The following is a 20,240-nucleotide window of genomic DNA, read 5'->3' on the forward strand; positions in this document are numbered from 1 at the left end:
CAATATCGATACATAATAATAATTAGTTGAAGAGTTATCAAGAAAAGATAGCATATATTCTTAATATATACTAATTAAATATCGGTATTATACATTAGAAATTCATGGATAATGGTACATATTTTGTTTAAATGCTTGTTTTATACATATCATATATATAGATGAGATGGGTTCATTCAAACACTTTGATAACAGATATACGGAAAATTTTCGCGTTCGTTCACTGTCTCATTTCTATTTCTCATCCAATGTTATATGTCAAATACCTCACAATTTCTGAACATCCTGGAGATATTTCAGTTTCTCATCTTGCTTGACCATGTCAAACATTTCTCCAACAATTCCGCAACAATCATTACTGCTTCTCATCTTGTTTGACCAATCTATGTATTTCGCCATTGTTGTAGATCCTGAGTTTTTCATCACCCGGTGTCACTGTGTCTATAACCATCGCTCTACCCACGAACGCTGTAGGTACTGACCCAATTGTGGGAAACATCATTGTCCAGGGTTTCATACAAATCATGGCAATTCGTTCTCCTATGCGACTCTCTACGCGATCACACAACAGCAATCTGAATTGAGATGATGGCACACACATGTAGTTAAGAACACCGTGTTTTGGAAAACATATTTTCATTTGTGTGTCTCAAGTAAAATCCTGCTATAATCAATGATATATGAGCAAGACGTAAACGGCGAATGTTGTCGATGAAGATGCACACTCTTTCAGAACACCTGGTCGTATTTTCAAGGTAATCTTTCAGGATCTGACATATCTGTATTTATTATGTCGTTATTATCTCGCTACATGTTTACAAAAACCAAGACTAATACTTGAAATCAGTCAAATGTTTGCCACTAGTTTCGTGTCCGGCGGTTAGCATGATAAAGTAACAACATTTTGCACGACCATCATTGTAACACAACACTTACCCTGGCTTAAAGATAGACAACTTATCAAACGCCATTTTTGTAAGAGCATCTTCCACTTCTCCCTGAATAAGAGATTTATAAAAGGTATTTGACTCACAGTAAAATCATTTCTTTTTGTGGAGCTCAATTTTGGTGGATTTATGAAAAGAAAGAAACGACGAAAAAGACAATTAATGTTTTTAACGGTTGCTGATATATGGAATCGTTGATTAAAAGTACCCGCGGAATTAATGAAAACGAATCGCTCTCGAAAATATAAAGCATTCAATACATTGAATAGGAGAGCGAAACGGAGAGACGTTATGAACAATCCAACCCATTCTCACATACTTTGGTCTTTATGTAAAGAAATGTGCTGTTTTTATTCGCTGATGAAGCCGTCACGACACTAAAATGTTGACAGCCGTTAGATTTGGCAATCTCGGCACTTTTTAGCACATAATCCCGATCAACCTTGATAAATCCTTCCTGTAAATGGAAAACAACAAACGAAATCAATAAGATATTGAAATAAATATCTTCAAATAAAAGTAATGATCGATGATATTAAATCGAAACAAATTAATAAACAAGTAAACAAATCAACAAATAAACAGTTATGATCAATTAAGTTCTTTAAAATATTGTCAATCCTGTATAAACAGTTACAACAGAGGGTTTCGATAGAAGCATTTTGAAGAAAAAATGGTGGGGAAAATTTACGGTCGTTATAATGATTTTATTGGGAAATTTCGATATCCTTGTGCGATATGACATTGTTTTCGATCGATGCTCGTTAGTATACCTTTTGTTTACGTTGTTGTTTACCTTGTTCATATTTGTGTCCTGGCATTACTTTGTTACATGGCGGTTGTTGTCGATGAGCACGAGACATTTACTTTTTCAGAACCTATGGTCTCCGCGTTAAGTATTCTTTTGATAATACTTATTTTGCACTGTTTATATTGACATGTTGGTATATTTTTGTTGTTTTAGGACACATAGCAGCGGTTACAGTATCCATGGTAATGGTTTGACAACATATTTTGCGAATTTTGGTGTTAAACCGCCATGTAGACTGCGATAAAACATTTCGCTTTAAAATCACTAAATCTTTTTCAAAGGAAACATAACTTTATGACTGTATCTACTCAGACATTAAAACAAAACTAAACTTATTTTACAACAATTCCAAAACAAACTAATTCAAAATATATCGATCGCTCCTGCTGGCCCGAATGGAAGCAGGCGAGGGGTCTGGTCTTACTCTGAGAGGAAATTCAGTGTATCCAGGGGCCCCCATACAGTCTCATGTCGGTTCAGTGAATCGAATCCCGAACGCCGAAGTGAAAGACGAATTTGTTAATAGTGCGACACCTGACCACACAATGCTCGATGTTATGGCTATATGCAGAATATTCAGCTTACACATACTAAGTCATTACCTTTCCTGCCTTGCCTTTGGTAGTACCTAAACAACAGTAGCCAACATGTGCTCCTTGGAACGTCTCTGTGTGTTCGTCCAGCTTATCATAATCGACAACTTTTTGTTCCTGTTAAAGCAATTTGTAAGATCTTACACACATGTATTTAAGAGGAAATGAAAACCTTATAGTAAGTAACATTTAATAAAACCATGAAGAATGTAAGAATGTTACACGTATCGCGATCAATGATGTACATTTGTATTTTGAGAATAAGCGTTTATGAAATATATGATTCCAATAAATTAATTTGTAAAAAAAATGACGGAATGACAAAGTGTTTAAATACAACAGTTAATGGTCATTTCTGGTATTGAAAAAAAGATGTGTCGAAGAGCACTTTTTATCTTGAATGCTGTGTGACAACACTTCTTCTGATGTGTTTCGTAACCATTGCTGTTATATTAATACCCTAAATCAAGTGATAAAAATATTCGATCGTGCAGAGAATATTATCAAATATTGTGCGTTGAAGTTAAAATGATGATGATAATGATAATAAAACAACAGACAATTTTCCAGATAAAAACGTGCATATATCATACAAAGATACAGAAAGGATTCAGTAGTAGGTAAATATACATTTCAGCTATTAAAACAATGTTGTAATTTAAGTAAAAAAGAGTTATGCTGTAATTAAGGGAGTATGGTTATATTTACAAACTCTGGTCCAGGATCAGGACTGAGGTCCACTTTCCTGCGACCGATGAGGACTACTTTGTTGAATATCTTATTCTTCGACAAGGCTTTGACGAGCTCCTTCCCACACTCCCCAGTGTAGCCGATGACAAAAGCTGTCTTTCCCATATCCTTATACAGCTTAACTTTTTCTTCGAAATCTTCTGACATTTTAAACATCCGCCAACTAATTATGCAAATAAAAAAGCCCTATTCAAATCAAAGACCATGAAAAAACACAATACATTTTCAATATCGCTTTAAGTAATTTCTAAAACTTCCATTCCGAACAAGTGTGTAAATTAAGGGAAATTTGATAACAACAGAGAAAAAAATATTGTAAGTAAAATTATTTTTAGAACCTTTTATGACTTTGTCATATGATTTTGCTGTTAATGTAAAGATGGCATTTTCCAAACTATTTAAGTTAAACAACAATTTTGAGAGACATGGCGGGTTCCATCGATGTAGAAGAAACCAATTGCTCTTCCGGAACACCTTGGCTTTTTTCTCCTTGTACTTTATCAGGATTCTCCGTGTAAATCTTTTCGTTGTTTATATTTTGCCCTAATTGTATTGAAGTCGAGTGTGGTTATGTTGGTATTTTTTATGATTTTTAGTTGTACGTTTTATTGAAAGAATAATTTAATGAATTACTTTTCCTTACTTAAGAGAATCGGATTCATTCATTATTGCACAAACAAGATACATGTTAGTAGAACTTGCAATAGAAATTCAGAATTGAACATAGAATAAACAAATAATAAATTAATCTGTATCATGCAGCTGTTTCGTCGCATTGGAACTCATTAGTGATGCTCAGCTGAGAGTCACTTGTTCTGTATTCTGATATACAAACGTAAACATTTCATGATTTTTAATTTATCAATGGATATACAAACGTAAACATTTCATGATTTTTAATTTATCAATGGATATACAAACGTAAACATTTCATGATTTTTGATTTATCAATGATATACAAACGTAAACATTTCATGATTTTTAATTTATCAATGAATGTGCTGCTTACGTTTTCTTATTGTACCAATCGGTCTGGACACAGGTAATATTGTCAAGTTTTTATATAAAAAAAAACCCAGTTCACCATGTTTGATCCCTTTGTTATTATTTGTTATTATTATCATAAAAAATCATCATTTTAAACTTGTCGATGAATTTGCTGCTTACCTGTTTGTAACAATCGATTTCGACACAAGATAGCGTAAATATTTGACATAAGAATACGGTTCGTTTGTAAGTCCTTATTATCAACGGGTATACCACAGGTCACTCACCGAGTTTAAAGGTTACTGTACACATACATATGTAATCGAATATGTGTTTAATCTTCATGAATGAGCACACGATCACGCTACTGAAAATTTTAATATGTTGTGTACTACAGTACTACAGCTATATAATTAAACTACCAGGATCTTAAGTAACACAAATATGGCGGATTAGTAAATCTATGCTGAGTTGTCATGAATAGCCAAATTACCAGTATTTCCTGCGTCGTTAGCAAGTATGCTTAAATGAATAATCGTATTAGCATACTGTGTTGTAAAATTGTACAGAATATGATATATACTTACATGATCGGTTTATGATTAGATTCCACTTAAAGCTATCTGAACAACATATGCTACTCGTTGACCAACCTGTTCGTCACTTTATGTAAAATCGTTAGGTAGCATAAATACTTCACCGTCTTATCAGGAAGGCTAGTACACTACCCGGAGCCCTATGTATAGGCATTCCGTAAAGAGTGCTAATAATAGTAAAAACAACGCCTGCACGACTACTCCGGCTACAAGTAGTTATAGACTAAATTGATATCAATATGATTATTTATTATGGATAAGAGATGGATTATTTTAGGCAATTTTTGTTTGTTAAGTTTATCACTCAATGAATAGTCATGCTTAATGTAAGGCGGTGTCCCCTTGTAGAAGTCTATTTGGCTATCTACCAATAAAATTATCTATATGAGCGAAAATGGTTCATAAAATAGCAAAAATAATAAAACTTAATATACATAGATATGTATATATTATGAAACATGTTATGAGGTTGTACATTTGGGTGGGCTAAACTTAGCGCATCAGGAATTGTAATATAAATCGGATATACCTTTTGCTGCATTGACCCGACTTTTGTTTTACAAAATCAGTATTTTTCCCTCAGAAAGTGCTTCTCAGCAGCTGGATTTATTTTAAATGGCATTTATAACGACTATAAATCCCATGACAAGACAGTCACATGCTTTCATTTAACACTAATTTCGTCATAATTAAATTGTTTATTTACATCAAACTCCCTGTATTCTTTATTAACAGTGACATTGTGTTTACGAATATAAATACGAAATAGACGATTGACAAAATTAATCCGTAAAATATACTTGAAAACAAAGTAGCTTTTGTTAACCTTTTGAGCAAACGGTCACAGCGAATAACAAGGAGAATTTGAAACTTTCGAATGCCGATAAGACAATTTGCTCACATTAGGAATTGTATTCAAAGATTTAATCGATTTAAACGGCCCTTTTTATTATTACTTACTGTACATGGATTTTCATTCATTACTTAAAATATCTTTCTGCTGCTGACGGCCTATTAAATTTATTCCTCAGCGTCTGTGTGTCTAGTTTCATGAAAAATCATCCATGATAGGAAAAGACAAGATTGCGTCCGAATTTTATTAAAAACATTATTTATTTAATATGTGAGCTGTAAAGACAATACGAAGTATGATATTCCATTGATCATTAGCATTATGAAATAATAACTTACTAAAAATACATGTCTACATATCTAGACTATCAATATTAATTGAATAATGCATACAGGGAAATGTTCGTTTATGTTTAATTTTGCACCTTTCTGCCATGAACAAGAAGATCGATTTTAAGATGGGGTCGAAAATTTGTTTTACTCATATAATCTTTTTATATATTTCGCACAGGGCGGAATAAACATGAGGTAAATTCGTGATTAATGGTACAAGAGCGAAAATAACCTTGTACTATGTACACCGGTATACAGCGTCATAATAAAAACGATAGAAAAGTTAATTACTATCAAGATGTCACCAAATACACATACGGCGTGGATCAATTTATCCATAATTCTTTATTACACTGCTGGTTTTAGCACTCAAAAGTCTAGTAGTTGATGTGTTCTGACAACCAAAGGTATTTAATTTAAACAAAAGCATTAATAACAAAAACAATAAAAAGAGGGGGAAATGGAAATATAGACATGTCAACAGAACCGGAAAACAAAATTTATTTGACGAAGGCAAAATATAAAAGAATATGCAAGAAGACACTTAGGAAAGTATAAAAACAAAAAAGACCCGGTGTTGCGATAGGTACTACACCACTGATAACAATGACTAATGCAAACGACCAAGGCTTATCAGTAATCCAATCTGTCATTTGGGAACTGAAAAGAGTTAATCATTTTAATGAAAAACATATATAGATGTCTTGAGACAAAAATGAAAAATGTTTCATATAGTTCTATGTGTTTGTAAATATAAGGTAGATCACATTGCAGATCTAAGTATATTAAGACTAGAACTGCAATATTGCATGCCCGAAAGCAGCAGCAAAAACAACAAAATTGCTGAATCAAATATTATATCTTATGCTTTAAAGGCTAACTCAGCGAGTGTCTCATGGTAAATAAAAGCTCTCATGCTGCACATATAATCTGCCTTACCAGGAAGTGTCGTTCGAACTTCATTACCCACAATACACTTATCACAGCATGTAATGAGAACAGCCGACCCGATTATTGGATTAAAAATATCTTGACCAACATAATTCATATAAATGTTTTTCTCATTACATCGATTTCAAATCCTTGACATGGTTGTCGTGCATAAGCACACATTTTTGACTTATACAGTGTGTTTTGTTCTTTGAAAAATGGATGTATTTGATAAAAATAACTAGTTCATGTGCTTAACGAATGGAAATGTGTTCAACTGAACCATTCACAGAAAGGTCCAGTTCTATCACAATACGTCGTACGTCTATATAATTCATATACAATGTATATCTAACGTTATGTTTAAAACTTCATACCTTCGGAAGGCTCTAAAACCCGATTTATTTTTATTCTTATTAGAAAATATTAAACTTTTCATCAGCTCATGGTTGTTTGATAAATATATTTAGATCGGGTGAAACCCCGAAATCAGCATCAATAGTAACTGCTACTTCACAATAAGCAAATTAAGTGTAAAATATGGAAGCGATACTAATGACGATGTCGAGATTCCGAATTTCCCTGCTGTGCAAAAATTTATAATTTTCCCAAACATCGACAGAGGATAGCGAAAATCAGCCAATGATTTTGAGAATAGATATGCACTTTTTGCTTTTCAAGGCCTCGTCATTTCTTTCCGTCTTGTTTGACCAATCCATGTATCTCGCCATTGTTGTAGATCCTGAGTTTTTCATCACCCGGTGTCACTGTGTCTATAACCATCGCTCTACCCACATACGCTGTAGGTACTGACCCAGTGGTGGGAAACATCATTGTCCAGGGTTTCATAATAGTCGTTGCAATTCGTTCTCCTATGCGTGTTTCTGCACGATCACATAACAGGACTCTGAATATATAGAATGAAATACATTTGTACTTAAGAAAGCTGGGGAGGGTTGGATAAGTGGCTTTATTTCACGAGGAAATTTGACACAGGGTTAAATTTCCAGGGAAATGTCCACGTCACAGTGGACAAATCATAAAATTACAGGGTTACCGAGTAGAAGGTGGACAAGTATATTAAAAAGTCGTAACCAGGTGTGGTCGTGTCCTTGTCTCATAATATTGTTAAAATTTAAAAAAGGAAAATACCATGTAAAATCTTAGGGCAGACCATGGCATGGTCAAAAGCGAACTAAAAATACTAAGAGAGCAGAAAAGTAATGAAAGCATTGCAAATAGGGAGAGTGTTCAAACCTTAACGAAGTATACGGAATTTGTGGAAATCAAACGATTTTTTAATGATAATTCCGTGATATCAAATGTGAAATGCGCCGAATCCAAACCTTGTCGAAAGCATTTCGGGATAAGCTAGTCGTATTCTCTAAACATAAACGTACATACATACAAACAAACAGAAGACATCAAATATGTATTTGTTCGAATGCGATTAATACTTACGCTGGTTTAAAGATAGTTAATTTGTCAAACGCCATATTTTTCAGTGCATCTTCTACTTCTCCCTGTAACACAGAGCAAAATAATACCTAATTAATGCACAATGTATGACATTAGATATATGATCTTCAGATACGAAAAACAGTTATTAGAAGTGGACAATTTCTGTATCTATTTTAATTTCTGAGGATTTTTTTTTTCATTTAAAAAGGAAAAAATACATGAATATATTACATGGAAAATTCATTGTATGTCTATATTTGACTTTTCTGTCCTACACTTTCAGTTTTCCTCAGTCGCCTGCTATGCTTCAAAATTTAGGTCTTTAGCATGTGTGTCTTTTGTATACTTTTATTTATTTACAAACCTTGGTCTTTACGTAGAGAAACATACTGTTCTTATTTGCGGTTGAAGCTGTTATCACGCTAAAATGTTGACAGCCATTTGACTTTGCTATTTCTGCACTTTTAATTACGTAATCCCTATCTACCTTTATAAAACCTTCCTGTAAAAAGTAAAACAAACATTTAAAGTTAGCAAAATATTTTGGCGAAGACTTCCGTGTTGTTGTCAGTGATAGAAATAAAGAAAATACCGAAATATTTAAAAAAAAAAAAAAAAAAAAACAGTTCAAAATAAGTATAGATTTTAACCTCGTGATACAACGGTAGAGCTGTTAGTGCCCAGTGGCTATCATGTAATGGTCACTTATAACAAAGGTAAACAGAATGGAAAATGAAAATACATATCAACATCATCATAATCTAAGTTCAATTTTGTACAATATTTGATATGCAGAAATGTCTGTAGTGGTCACTTATGGCTTCGCGAGGGAAAAAAAGGGCAGGCTCTGAAAAGGGTAAAACGATTTCCCAGTGAAAATGATGTTAACTTAATCTCTCTGAAGTACCAACATCCTGCATGGAACCCATAAACTAGGAATAGAGCTAACTTCAATGGATATGTACAATTTGACATCGGCCAATAATATTCAATTATTGAACATAATCTGAAGCTCACGTCAATGATATCTGTTAACCCGTAGTTTTTCGCTTCCCATTCATTCTTTCCTTTTGCTTTTTGCTATTGACAGTGACTCAATTGCATGGTTTTTTTTTTATTATTTATTTTTTGTCAAAATTGACGAATAAAGAGATTATTCGCTTAGTTCCAATTTATCATCATAGATTTATTTTTTCATGTCTGTCAAATATCAGATAAACACATTTCTGATATATTTATTTTTGCGTATTTTACAAAAGGTGTTTCTAAATCCTGACCAACGACCAGCGTAAACTTCAGTTTAAACACATTTTATATGTTTGTCAACATCGAAACAATCGTGTGACGTCATATACAGGTGACATAACAATAGTATTATTACAAGTGTAATACGCTATCAGTAAAAGAATCATATTACTGCAGGTTCCCTATGTGATAAACATAAATACGATTCCATATTCGCTCACAATGACCGCATTTTTATGAAAAACATATAAACAGATGTCGTTCATGGACACATGAATTCCACTTTCTTAGCACTACGGCATTACCTTTCCTGCTTTTCCTTTTGTTGTACCCAAACAACAGTAGCCTACATGGGCTCCTTGGAAAGCTTCTGTGTGGTCCTCCAGCTTATCATAATCAACAATTCTTTGTTCCTGTTGGTAAACATTAAATTGTTATTCGTTACAAGCATCAAAATGATAGCGAAATATAAATATCTAAAATCACAAACCTTTCCCATCACTCTCCCTCCGAACAGTTAGAATATCAGAAAAAAATCTACCAGAATAAGAATATGAAAAATTAATTTCGTAATTCATATAATTTAATTATTTGATTTTATGATTATTATGAAATAATATTTTGACTTTTCGTAAACGATGTATTTGTGCGTTTGTCTTGCCCTTTTAACGATTCAACAAAGGGACATATACTTATATATTCAAAATACTTATATATTTATTTAGCCATGCTTATCTAGTTCTTGCTGAGAAAGATTATAAAGTATTTATTTTATTTCTGTTGGATCCAATGGGTAATAACAAGGGATAGGACCCGATTCTTATTCCGATAACTGTGTTGTACAGTAAATTCATTAACTTTCGTGTGTTTTTCATTGATTTCCTTGGTACTTTTAATCCACGCATTCACACATATTCAAGAACTGTTGAAATTGGTATAAATAAATTTATAGAACTGTATTGCATCCAAGAAATCACATGTCCACGAAATGACATAAAGGAACCACGGTAGTCGAGCCCCACAGTTATCATATATAAATATAATGATCAGTGACTATGGTAAATATCGATATAGCTTATTAAAGAAATGAGTAACATAGGAAGTTTTGGTACTTAAGGTCAATCACGACGTATAAAGTGTGTACGATGCAGTTTAGGTATATGACGTCATAATTTCCTGCGTGCTGTTTAAATGTAAACAAGTCTGTCAACATGTTATAGAAATGAATTACACACCAATATTAAAATTAGATTATTTATTCGAATTTCAGGAAAAGGAGAGTGATTTTAAGAAATTAATTCAATGATATAAAAACGAACAGTTTAAAAAAACATACAAACTCTGGTCCAGGATCAGGACTGAGGTCCACTTTCCTGCGACCGACGAGGACCACTTTGCTGAATATCTTATTCTTTGACAAGGCTTTGACGAGCTCCTTCCCACACTCCCCAGTGTAGCCGATGACAAAAGCCGTCTTTCCCATATCCTTGTACCGCTTGACTTTTTCCTCAAAATTCTCAGTCATTCTTCTACTCTGCTAATATCAGTAAAGCATTATTTTATGTATCTGCACACTACGACAAGAAACGACACAACAATGAGTATGAATGAAAAAGGCCACCCTTACAGAGAGGGTGACTTTGTATTTATTTATGAAATTAAAAAACATATCTTACAGTTACATAAACCGTAAAACGAACAAAAGATTATTTTTTAGTAATTATAATAAACAGCCAATGTGGGGTTAACAAAAAAAACCGCCACAATTGCTGATAATAAATAACGTTACTATAGAACAGATGATAGGGTGGAAGTGGGTGGGTAAATTTTGCATAAAAAAATGCAAGTCCACTCCACTAATTGAACTACGTATTGATACAATTAAAGATGGCTGCGTTATGAGAGGGGTCTCAGCATCCGCGCGAAAGTAACTGACCAATCAGATGGCCGATGACCCTCTAATTCAAGGGACATAACTCTTAGTTATTTTTTTGAAAAAAAATCAAGGGAAATAACTCGTATATCTATTGAACAAAAAATTTGACAATAAAAATATCTTGTATAGTGTTTCCGATACATAAATTAAGCTAATGCCTTTGCTGCCTTTTATGTATCTGCACACTACGACAAGAAACGACACAACAATGAGTATGAATGAAAAAGGCCATCCTTACAGAGAGGGTGACTTTGTATTTATTTATGAAATTAAAAACATATCTTACAGTTACAAAAACCGTAAAACGAACAAAAGATTATTTGTTAGTAATTATAATAAACAGCCAATGTGGGGTTAACAAAAAAAAACCGCCACAAAGACATGACAAAATGTCTTCCCCACACTCCCCAGTGTAGCCGATGACAAAAGCTGTCTTTCTCATATCCTTGTACCGCTTGACTTTTTCCTCAAAATTCTCAGTCATTCTTCAACTCTGCTAATATCAGTAAAGCATTATTTTAACAATAATAACTGAAAATAATCAGCCGGTTCCGCAAAAATCCCAACACAGTACTTTTATCTAGTTTAAAAATGTGACTTAATTTCATTACGATAAGAAAATTCTGCAAATAAAAAATAGCTGTTATCAAATTGGATAAACAGTTATCAAACCAGTTGTCAATACACGAACACCTGTTTGGCGTGGTGCAAACTTAATGCTGAATCATATATTTATGTAGCTTTCATGTCTACAATTTCTAAGTAAAATAGTGATGTTTTATTTCTGGGAACCAGAGTACACCTTTACCTCAGTAAAGGTCTCAACTACAGAACTTTTCTGTGTTATAGCGAAAACGAGGATCTGGGATAGTAAGATATTCATGTAGTCAACGAAACGCATACTTGGCTTAATTGATCAAACGAAGAATGTGAGCTTGGGTCAGATAAACATGGGGATATGTTCTTGCAATGTAAATAATTCTAAAAATGCTAAAATACTAAAGGCATACGTTATACATAAACATAAAATCTTTATATAGTAAATACATCGGATAAAAACATCTGCATGGATATTTAACTTATACACAAACGGATATATGACCATCGATCTGTATCATAACTGGGTCAGCTTGAGAACGATAACATTTTGTTTATCCATTATGTATTTAAACACTGAATCTTTGTTGACACATTAAAGGTTATTTATATCTGTGTGTATGTGGGTTTTTTTATTAGTTCCATCTCCCCTTTCTAAGGGTAATCCTATCTTTCACCTCGCGGTCAGCTGTACGTCGAATACCACATGATTAGTGTATTGGCTTAGTGTAGTGACCTATCCTCAGAGTACAAATAGGTCATTTCCTTTAATCTTCCGATAAACACATACACTACATCCTAAATTAAAAAAATTGTCATATATCTAAAGAGTTTAAGGTATATACCAATATATATAAGCCAAATCTACGGTAATTATAGTAATTTTATGGTAATGTCGATATAACCGGTATTTGTAAACATCATAAAGAATGGCTATAAATAGCTGATTACGAGTGACCAATTCAACAGTATATATATATACAGATATGTAAATACGATCGCTGTGTCTACTCCATTACAAGTGGGTTAGTAGGAAGTATACTTACATTTTTGAAATCTTATTTGAGAAACGGTCCACAACAGTATTCCAACCAATCGATCTGATCTATCGTTCGGCTGTCCGCATACCAGTAACATTAAAACATTACGGGGTCACAAACTGTAACGCTGATATCGGTGAAACGGGACACGTGTACAAGGCTACCGTCTTCATGTGTATACACATAGTACTCTCGTAATTCGTCCACGTTTTCGTACAGATACAAACATGTCTCTTAACATCGATTTTGGATAAATCTTAGATAACAAACAAAATGAAAACCGAAACAACATTATATCGCGTGTTATTATTTATATATTGATCAAATGGTTAATAGTTTAACTCGTGTAAAATCACTTATTCAATATAAGAAAAATCATTTTCTTTACAGGATTCAAATAAAGATTAAGAAAACTGATAAACGTCTTGCGTAATATCAAATTTTACTGAAATTATTATGTATCATGAAGCATTCGTTCAATATGACGAACAAATTTTGTGTTTTTAGAAAAGTCGTTACTTAGCAGCGTATCCGGCGTCTAGCCGAACTGATACAATTCGTTATATGGGGTAGGGGGGTGTCGGGGTTTGGTTTCTGATTATGTTGACATGTTGGTATTTTCTTGTTGTTTTTCGAGGCAATTTTGTTTGAATGAAACTGAACACAAATAACTGTCCATGATCAAAATATTTTACAAGTAGTCATAAGCAATGTCCCAAGCTTAGTAACATCTGTCACTGAAATACATAAACCTGTAATATTTATGGTAGATATATATTGGACATTGAATTATTTCTTGTACCTTGTCGTACGATAATTCAAATGAGTTTAAACACATACTACACTCTCATTATCATATCTATATCGTCCATTAATGTTTGTAAATATGACCCCACTTTCCTGTTTACTTTGCCCTTAACTTAGAAACACCTCGGAATACATTAGTAGCAGTCATCACCATCCGAGGCCACATTAATCACAAGACAGAAATTTCAATTAGATTTGGAATCTTCCCTGTTATTTTTCAACACCGATTAATTTTAATAGGACTAACGGTCGAGATACTAAGTGGTGGGTACGAGACAGTAGACCTAACGTTCGAAATACGTTGAGGTGCGCACGAGATAATAGGATTAACGCTCGAGATACTAAGAGGTGCATACGAGACAGTAGGCCTAACGATCGAGATATTATGTAGTGCGGACGAGACTGTAGACCTAACGTTCGAGAAACTATGGGATACGTACGAGACAGTAGGCATCACGATCGAGATATTATGTAGTGAGAAAGATAGTAGGACTACCGTTCGAAATTCTATATGTTGCGTAAGAGACAATAGACCTAGCGTTAGAGATAAAATGGGGTATTTACGAGAGAATAATTATAGGATAAACGTTCGATAAACTAAGGAGTGCGTACATACAGTAGGACTAACGTTCAAGATACTCAGTGATTTGCATGAGACAGTAGCACTAACGTTCGAGATTATACGTAATGTATACGAGATAGTAGGTCTATTGATTAATATACTACTATGTGGTATGTCCGAGATAGTAGCCCTAACGTTTCATATACTATGTGGTGCGGACCAGATATTTAGATAAACGTTCGAGATAAAATGTGTTCGAAATACTAAGTGTTGCGTACGTGACAGTAGGCCTAACGTTCGAGATGCTAAGTGTTGCGTACGGGCCAGTAGGCCTAACGTTCGAGATACTAAGTGTTGCGTACGTGACAGTAGGCCTAACGTTCGAGATACTAAGTGTTGCGTACGAGACAAAGGCGAAACCCTCGAGATAATAAGGGCTGTGTACGAGACAGTAGGCTTTACGTTCGAGATACTTAGTGGTACGTACGAGATAGTAGGCCTAACGTTCGAGATACTAAGTGTTGCGTACGAGAAAGTAGGCTTTACTTTCGAGATACTTAGTGGTACGTAAGAGATAGCAAGTCTAACGTTTGAGACATATGTACTAAATCGTGCGTACGAGGCAGTCAGTGTTACGTAAGCTATTCTTTTTTGTCAATTCCGTAGTGCCCTGCCTAACAGTTTCTTAAAAATAATTGTATTTGTCTTTTTTATTTTGTCATCCTGCTTATATGTAAGTAACCAAATACAATCATAGTGTCGTTAAATCATTTCATCAAAATGCCTTCACAGTTACCAATTTAAACAGTAGTATTAAACGGTTTCTTGTCTTAGCTTCTGTCCTCGTGACCACGGATATTGTTATACCCGTATTAGTGTTTCTTACGATGCGTATTCAGTACATAATGGTCAAGTGCAAATTTTGCTGGAATCTATTTCGTCCACAACTTAACATTTTTCGCCTTTGTTTAGCAAACAAATATATTGAGAGATATAAGCCATTAGCAATTAGTTGATCAAAGAGTTCTGATTAAAACGGAGCACTGTCCGTCTGTAAAAAGGTTTCATTTCTTAATGGCATATTTTAACTCATTTTATACCTTTTATGCAAAATTTGCAATTTCAAATTTTATGTTGTTTTTTTCACACCTCAGATCAACACTATCCAATGGTTCTCTTGTAGTTTATAGAACTCTGGATTACTCACTTACATGTAAGTCATACTAACACAGCACAAACAGGATAGTAAGAGTTTACAATAACAACAGAGACTTGATTAAATGATGCCTGGTATCGCGTTCTTGACATATCGTAGATCGGATATTACAATTCTTGTTGACTCGTGTCAAAATTCTGTCTTTTGTCAGTTACCTTATTCGATGTAAAATAACAAAGAACACGAACAGTAATTATTCTGTGACGTCATAAAGATAAGAGCATGACGTAGAAATGAAAGAAAAAGAGAAAATTTGTCTCATATCAATATATAAAGTCACTCGAACGGGCAGATATAGACAAACAATTTATTTTAAATTCTGGTAATGGATGTTGAAAACAATAGTTACGTTGATTCATTATTTTTCCCAGCTTAATGTTGCACTGATGGTTAGATTCGACAGTTGTAGTTCACTGATGAAGCAGAAGACGCTTACTAATTACTTTATCTACAATACTACAATATATTTTCATGGTGCTCTCGAATTTCGTTGTTCTTCAAAATATATTCGTTGGCACTTTATTTCGGGTATAGATCTGACTTAATAAATCCACTAGTTCTATCATACATGTCGATTTTTATTTGGTTACCGTCACAAGGATATTTAAATTCGTGGATTTAGAGTAACCACTAATAACGATAACTAATGAATTCACATTATCACAAATTATCCTCTAAAACAAATTACAATAGATTGATGCCAATATGGTCCAGCTCTTCTACATTTAGGATAAGGAAGTCCATATCTTATATATCTAACTGGAAGAGGCGATCTCTTATCCAATCAGACGCAGAGAAAATCTGAACATATTTAGTATTTGTCGGTATTTGATAGATTCCTATTCACAAGATCTTGTTGTGCTGAAATGGTGTTCTGAAAGGCCAGTGGTGTTCACCAGGAGTGCTCAGGAGATTTCAGTCGACACAAAGCAGTGGCGATTCACTGTCTGTGCCGCGCATGACAGTGCAGGTAAGAGAAGTGATAATTTTTCATACTTAGATATATATACACAAGCTTAAAGTGTGGTTTTTATTAAAACCAGTCACTTCATTTTGAAAGCGCTTGGCAAGGAAATTTATCCTGATATATGCTGAAGGTTTAGCCTTGAGAACTCTGCGGTAATCATGAAGTATCCAAATTTCTGCATCCAGACCTAAATTGTAAAAGCATCATCATCCCCAGTACCTGTTACCGTATTGCAATGGTGCACGTGCTAGAGCATACGGTCTTCTTATGCATGGATCCGGTTGAAAGTGCGCAAGGTTTTCTTAGTTTAAATATAAAAGAAAAATATGAAAAGACTATTGAAATATCTTGATGTAATGTTGCATGATTTGTATGTTTGCTAAAAGTAAATAAAACATATTTTTTTATCATCTGCTTGTTGCTGTTCTCTTTGACTATGCTGTCTAAATGGCGCCATCTATCGCTTCCGGTACGATTCTGTCGCTGCTATAACGATGTGTATAAGGTCAGTATCGAGCTGCCCCACTATTTGTATTGAAAAGAGTAGTTCAATTGTTATATCATCGTGATCCAATTTAGAATTGGAAAACTGTAGTTTCAAATGATTGTTTATCGCATTGTAAATAATCACGATTAAGCTGAGCAATGTCTCTTTATTGGTTGTTGCTAATCTCACCTGGCAGGAGGACCGCCGAATGTTGTCCAGAAGTAATTGAATAGAACTGTGAATTATTTTACAACAGAATCCATACAATGGCTTCTACAGTATAGAAGACAAGACTAATTCAACTTTAATTTGTAGAGCAAAGTTTTTAGAAATGTCACATTAGCAGCTTAAAAATCGCGAGTTCAAGGTTGAATTGTCAGTTAATTTTTATGCTATACCATATATAGAATATGATATAAAATCATGAAACGAAAATAGTTTTTTCTTTTCTTCATTTCAAAGTAAATTCGTTTTGGTTCCATATGTCTACATAAGGTGTATGTGTGCGTGTTTGTGTGTGTGTGTCTGTCTGTGTGTGTGTGTGTGCGTGCGTGCGTGCGTGCGTGCGTGCGTGTGCGTGCGTGCGTGTGATAACATTTCATGATCTAATGGCGTCATAATGATTTTTATAATATAGGCTCATGCGCAAATGTTATACATTGCTATATTTACAGAATAACACGACAGTTGTGTGATAAACAAATACATTGAGTACGTGAACAAATGTCGCTGTGAGAAATAGAAATCTTAATAATGACTTGATATGCCACTAAATGCATTTTTTAAAATTCTAAATATTGTAATTGTGATAAATTGGTTGAAAATCAGCTAATTCTATATCTGCATGATCTACTTTGTGTTATTTTTCAAAATGTTAATAAGAAATCAAAATGCGATAAATATTGATAAAACAGGATTTTATTGACGTCAGAAGCCTCTTTAAAGCCATGAAGTCCCGGTCATCGCTCTCAGGGTCATGGCCATTGTTATGAAAAATACTTGACAATAGCTCTGAAAGTTTGCATACAGAATACAGAGTTCAAAGGTAAAATCAGGTGGAGCTTCACTGAGTCGACAGCTCAAAGTCCTTTGTTATTGTTGAACAAACAAATGTACGGTGTGGTAGTGGCCAATGGTCAGTCAGTAGACCGGAGACCATATCCTCAGACACGTAAATAACTCGTACATGCAGGGGACGGTAAGTTATAAGTTAACCTTTTTTGTATATGAAATTATTTCAATGAAGACAAGTAAAAACAACATGAAAATATATTCTATAATGGTCTATCATTACGATACATGTGGCCAAAAGTTTACCAAAGAACAACACATGATTTATTTGTAATTTGAAATATGTAATGATATGCTATGTGTGTCATGTAAACACATGATTTGTTTTTTTCATGTTTTACAGTCAATATGACACTCACTTGTACAGGAACTTGTATAGCTGCATTAGTCATGTTCCTTGCTACTGAGTTTGGGCTGTGCATCCTTTCCCCACAACAGTAAGTTACCAATGTAGAATATTTATTATAATTTAAGATTGAGTGTAAGTGTAATCACCCATATGTGTTGATTTGAATATTGATGTTTGGTTGATATCAAATATCATACAAAGTACTTTCAATGGACATGTCTAACATAAGAAGAACATTTCGCCTATTTGGGGGTAATTTAGCGGAATCTCAACCCGAGAGGAAGGTTATTAAGGAAAATTGTGACAATGGAAAATGAGTCGTACTCCTTATATTTCTTCTTTGATTCTGAAGTTTTTTTCTATGATATATGCTTCAGTATAATTTACAACAATCTATCTATAACGCCGTGAGCCCTTTATGAGAAAAGAAAGCTCTTATAACAAGCAGTGTCCAATAGGTTAAGGCCTCTGATCGTCTGTATCATTAGTCCCCACCTCAGGTACGCGGGTTTAAGACCTACGTGGGGCAACCGCCAAATACTGGCCACAGGTCGGTGGTTTTTCTCCAGGAACTTCCGCTTTCCTCCACCAACTAAACTTTACTGACTCTGACTGTTAGTAGGATGTAAAAAAAAAGAAAAAACAATAAGAAAGAAAAATAATGTCAGTAATATTAGTTCATTGAGAGTTGACCAGCTATATATTTTTGCTACGCAACTCTCCAAACACTGTTCATCCTTAGCTCCAAATTAGTGGCAGACCAAGATAGGGTAATATAATAAAGTGTATAGATGCTGGTAGAAAATAAATTTCGCTCAAAGAATATCATATAATAAATGCCCTATATGACCTAATGCAGTTGTTGTTTTTAAAAACAGAATAAGTAGCATAATCGATTTATGATAATTATCTTTTCTATTCGAAATAACTTCTGAAAAGTGTAAATGCTGTTATATATTCTATAAAGTTACTTCATGTGGAATGAAGTGCTGATTTCTTATACGCATATACCAGCCTTAGATGAATATATATTTTAAAGAAGGATAAAGAAATGATATATATATGCACGTTTCCTATTTTCATTTTCAATCAGGAGAAAAGACATAGATGCTAGACTGTCGCGTGATATGTCAACGCCTCCTTTTTATCATACAGGTAAATACCGAAGACGACAAGGCACATAACATTAATGATCACAATCGATCATGGTTTCTCGTGTTCATGGTATTTCACTCTTCTCAACTGTTTCGTGTTGGTGTTTATGTTCTCTTGACATGTTCGTAATGTTTAATATAGACCATTCTGTCATTATTTCTTTTACTCAATAAGGAATAAATTGTAAAATTAAGAAAGTTATTCCAAAACCCAATGTATGTAAATTGAATTGATCCTGATTGCAATGTAACAAGCATGCCTGTTGACGAACAATGACGTCATTGATTGTTTCATGAGCTTAGGTAATTCACGAAAAAACTTCAAATGATCATTTTCATACAAAACGTTTCTTCTTTTTTCTTTCAGGAAATTTGACAGAAGTCCAGATGCACATAATAATGACAAATGTACAGTTTACAGATGAGGTATGGAAGAAAATTGCAAAATGGCCCACTCTTATTTATATACAACAATCGTAAAGCACTACATATACCACCGTTAAAATGTATGTAAATTACTGCACCATAAAATCATACATTTTTGTGGTC

At 33.9% G+C, this 20,240-nt stretch overlaps 2 protein-coding genes across 2 annotated transcripts; both read right to left on the minus strand.

Moving 5' to 3' along the window:
- Positions 1-355: 355 nt before the first annotated feature.
- On the minus strand, positions 356-7,623 carry LOC132563812 (oxidoreductase HTATIP2-like). Its single transcript, XM_060228563.1, has 6 exons — positions 7,614-7,623; positions 3,060-3,264; positions 2,361-2,468; positions 1,267-1,404; positions 937-998; positions 356-575 (listed from the first exon to the last, which is right to left on the minus strand). The coding sequence occupies exons 2-6, from the start codon at positions 3,255-3,257 to the stop codon at positions 356-358; spliced, it is 726 nt and encodes a 241-aa protein (XP_060084546.1). The 5' UTR covers positions 3,258-3,264; positions 7,614-7,623.
- Positions 6,579-13,133, minus strand: LOC132563819 (oxidoreductase HTATIP2-like). Its single transcript, XM_060228574.1, has 6 exons — positions 13,085-13,133; positions 10,842-11,042; positions 9,811-9,918; positions 8,625-8,762; positions 8,261-8,322; positions 6,579-7,706 (listed from the first exon to the last, which is right to left on the minus strand). The coding sequence occupies exons 2-6, from the start codon at positions 11,028-11,030 to the stop codon at positions 7,487-7,489; spliced, it is 717 nt and encodes a 238-aa protein (XP_060084557.1). The 5' UTR covers positions 11,031-11,042; positions 13,085-13,133; the 3' UTR covers positions 6,579-7,486.
- Between the last annotated feature and the right edge of the window lie 7,107 nt (positions 13,134-20,240).

This window comes from Ylistrum balloti, unplaced genomic scaffold, assembly GCF_031769215.1.
Source record: "Ylistrum balloti isolate Yb309-2 unplaced genomic scaffold, AGI_CSIRO_Ybal_v1 Utg371872, whole genome shotgun sequence".
Taxonomy (NCBI): domain Eukaryota; kingdom Metazoa; phylum Mollusca; class Bivalvia; order Pectinida; family Pectinidae; genus Ylistrum; species Ylistrum balloti.

Excerpts from the sequence above, each read along its gene's own strand:
- LOC132563812 (XM_060228563.1), bottom strand. The coding sequence starts at position 3,257 with ATGTTTAAAATGTCAGAAGATTTCGAAGAAAAAGTTAAGCTGTATAAG. Across the intron at positions 2,469-3,059 it reads CTGATCCTGGACCAGAGTTT|GAACAAAAAGTTGTCGATTA; the intron begins GTAAATATAACC and ends TTGCTTTAACAG. Across the intron at positions 576-936 it reads TTGTCTATCTTTAAGCCAGG|ATTGCTGTTGTGTGATCGCG; the intron begins GTAAGTGTTGTG and ends ATCTCAATTCAG.
- LOC132563819 (XM_060228574.1), bottom strand. The coding sequence starts at position 11,030 with ATGACTGAGAATTTTGAGGAAAAAGTCAAGCGGTACAAGGATATGGGA. Across the intron at positions 8,323-8,624 it reads TTCTCTACGTAAAGACCAAG|GGAGAAGTAGAAGATGCACT; the intron begins GTTTGTAAATAA and ends TCTGTGTTACAG. Across the intron at positions 7,707-8,260 it reads TTAACTATCTTTAAACCAGC|AGTCCTGTTATGTGATCGTG; the intron begins GTAAGTATTAAT and ends CTATATATTCAG.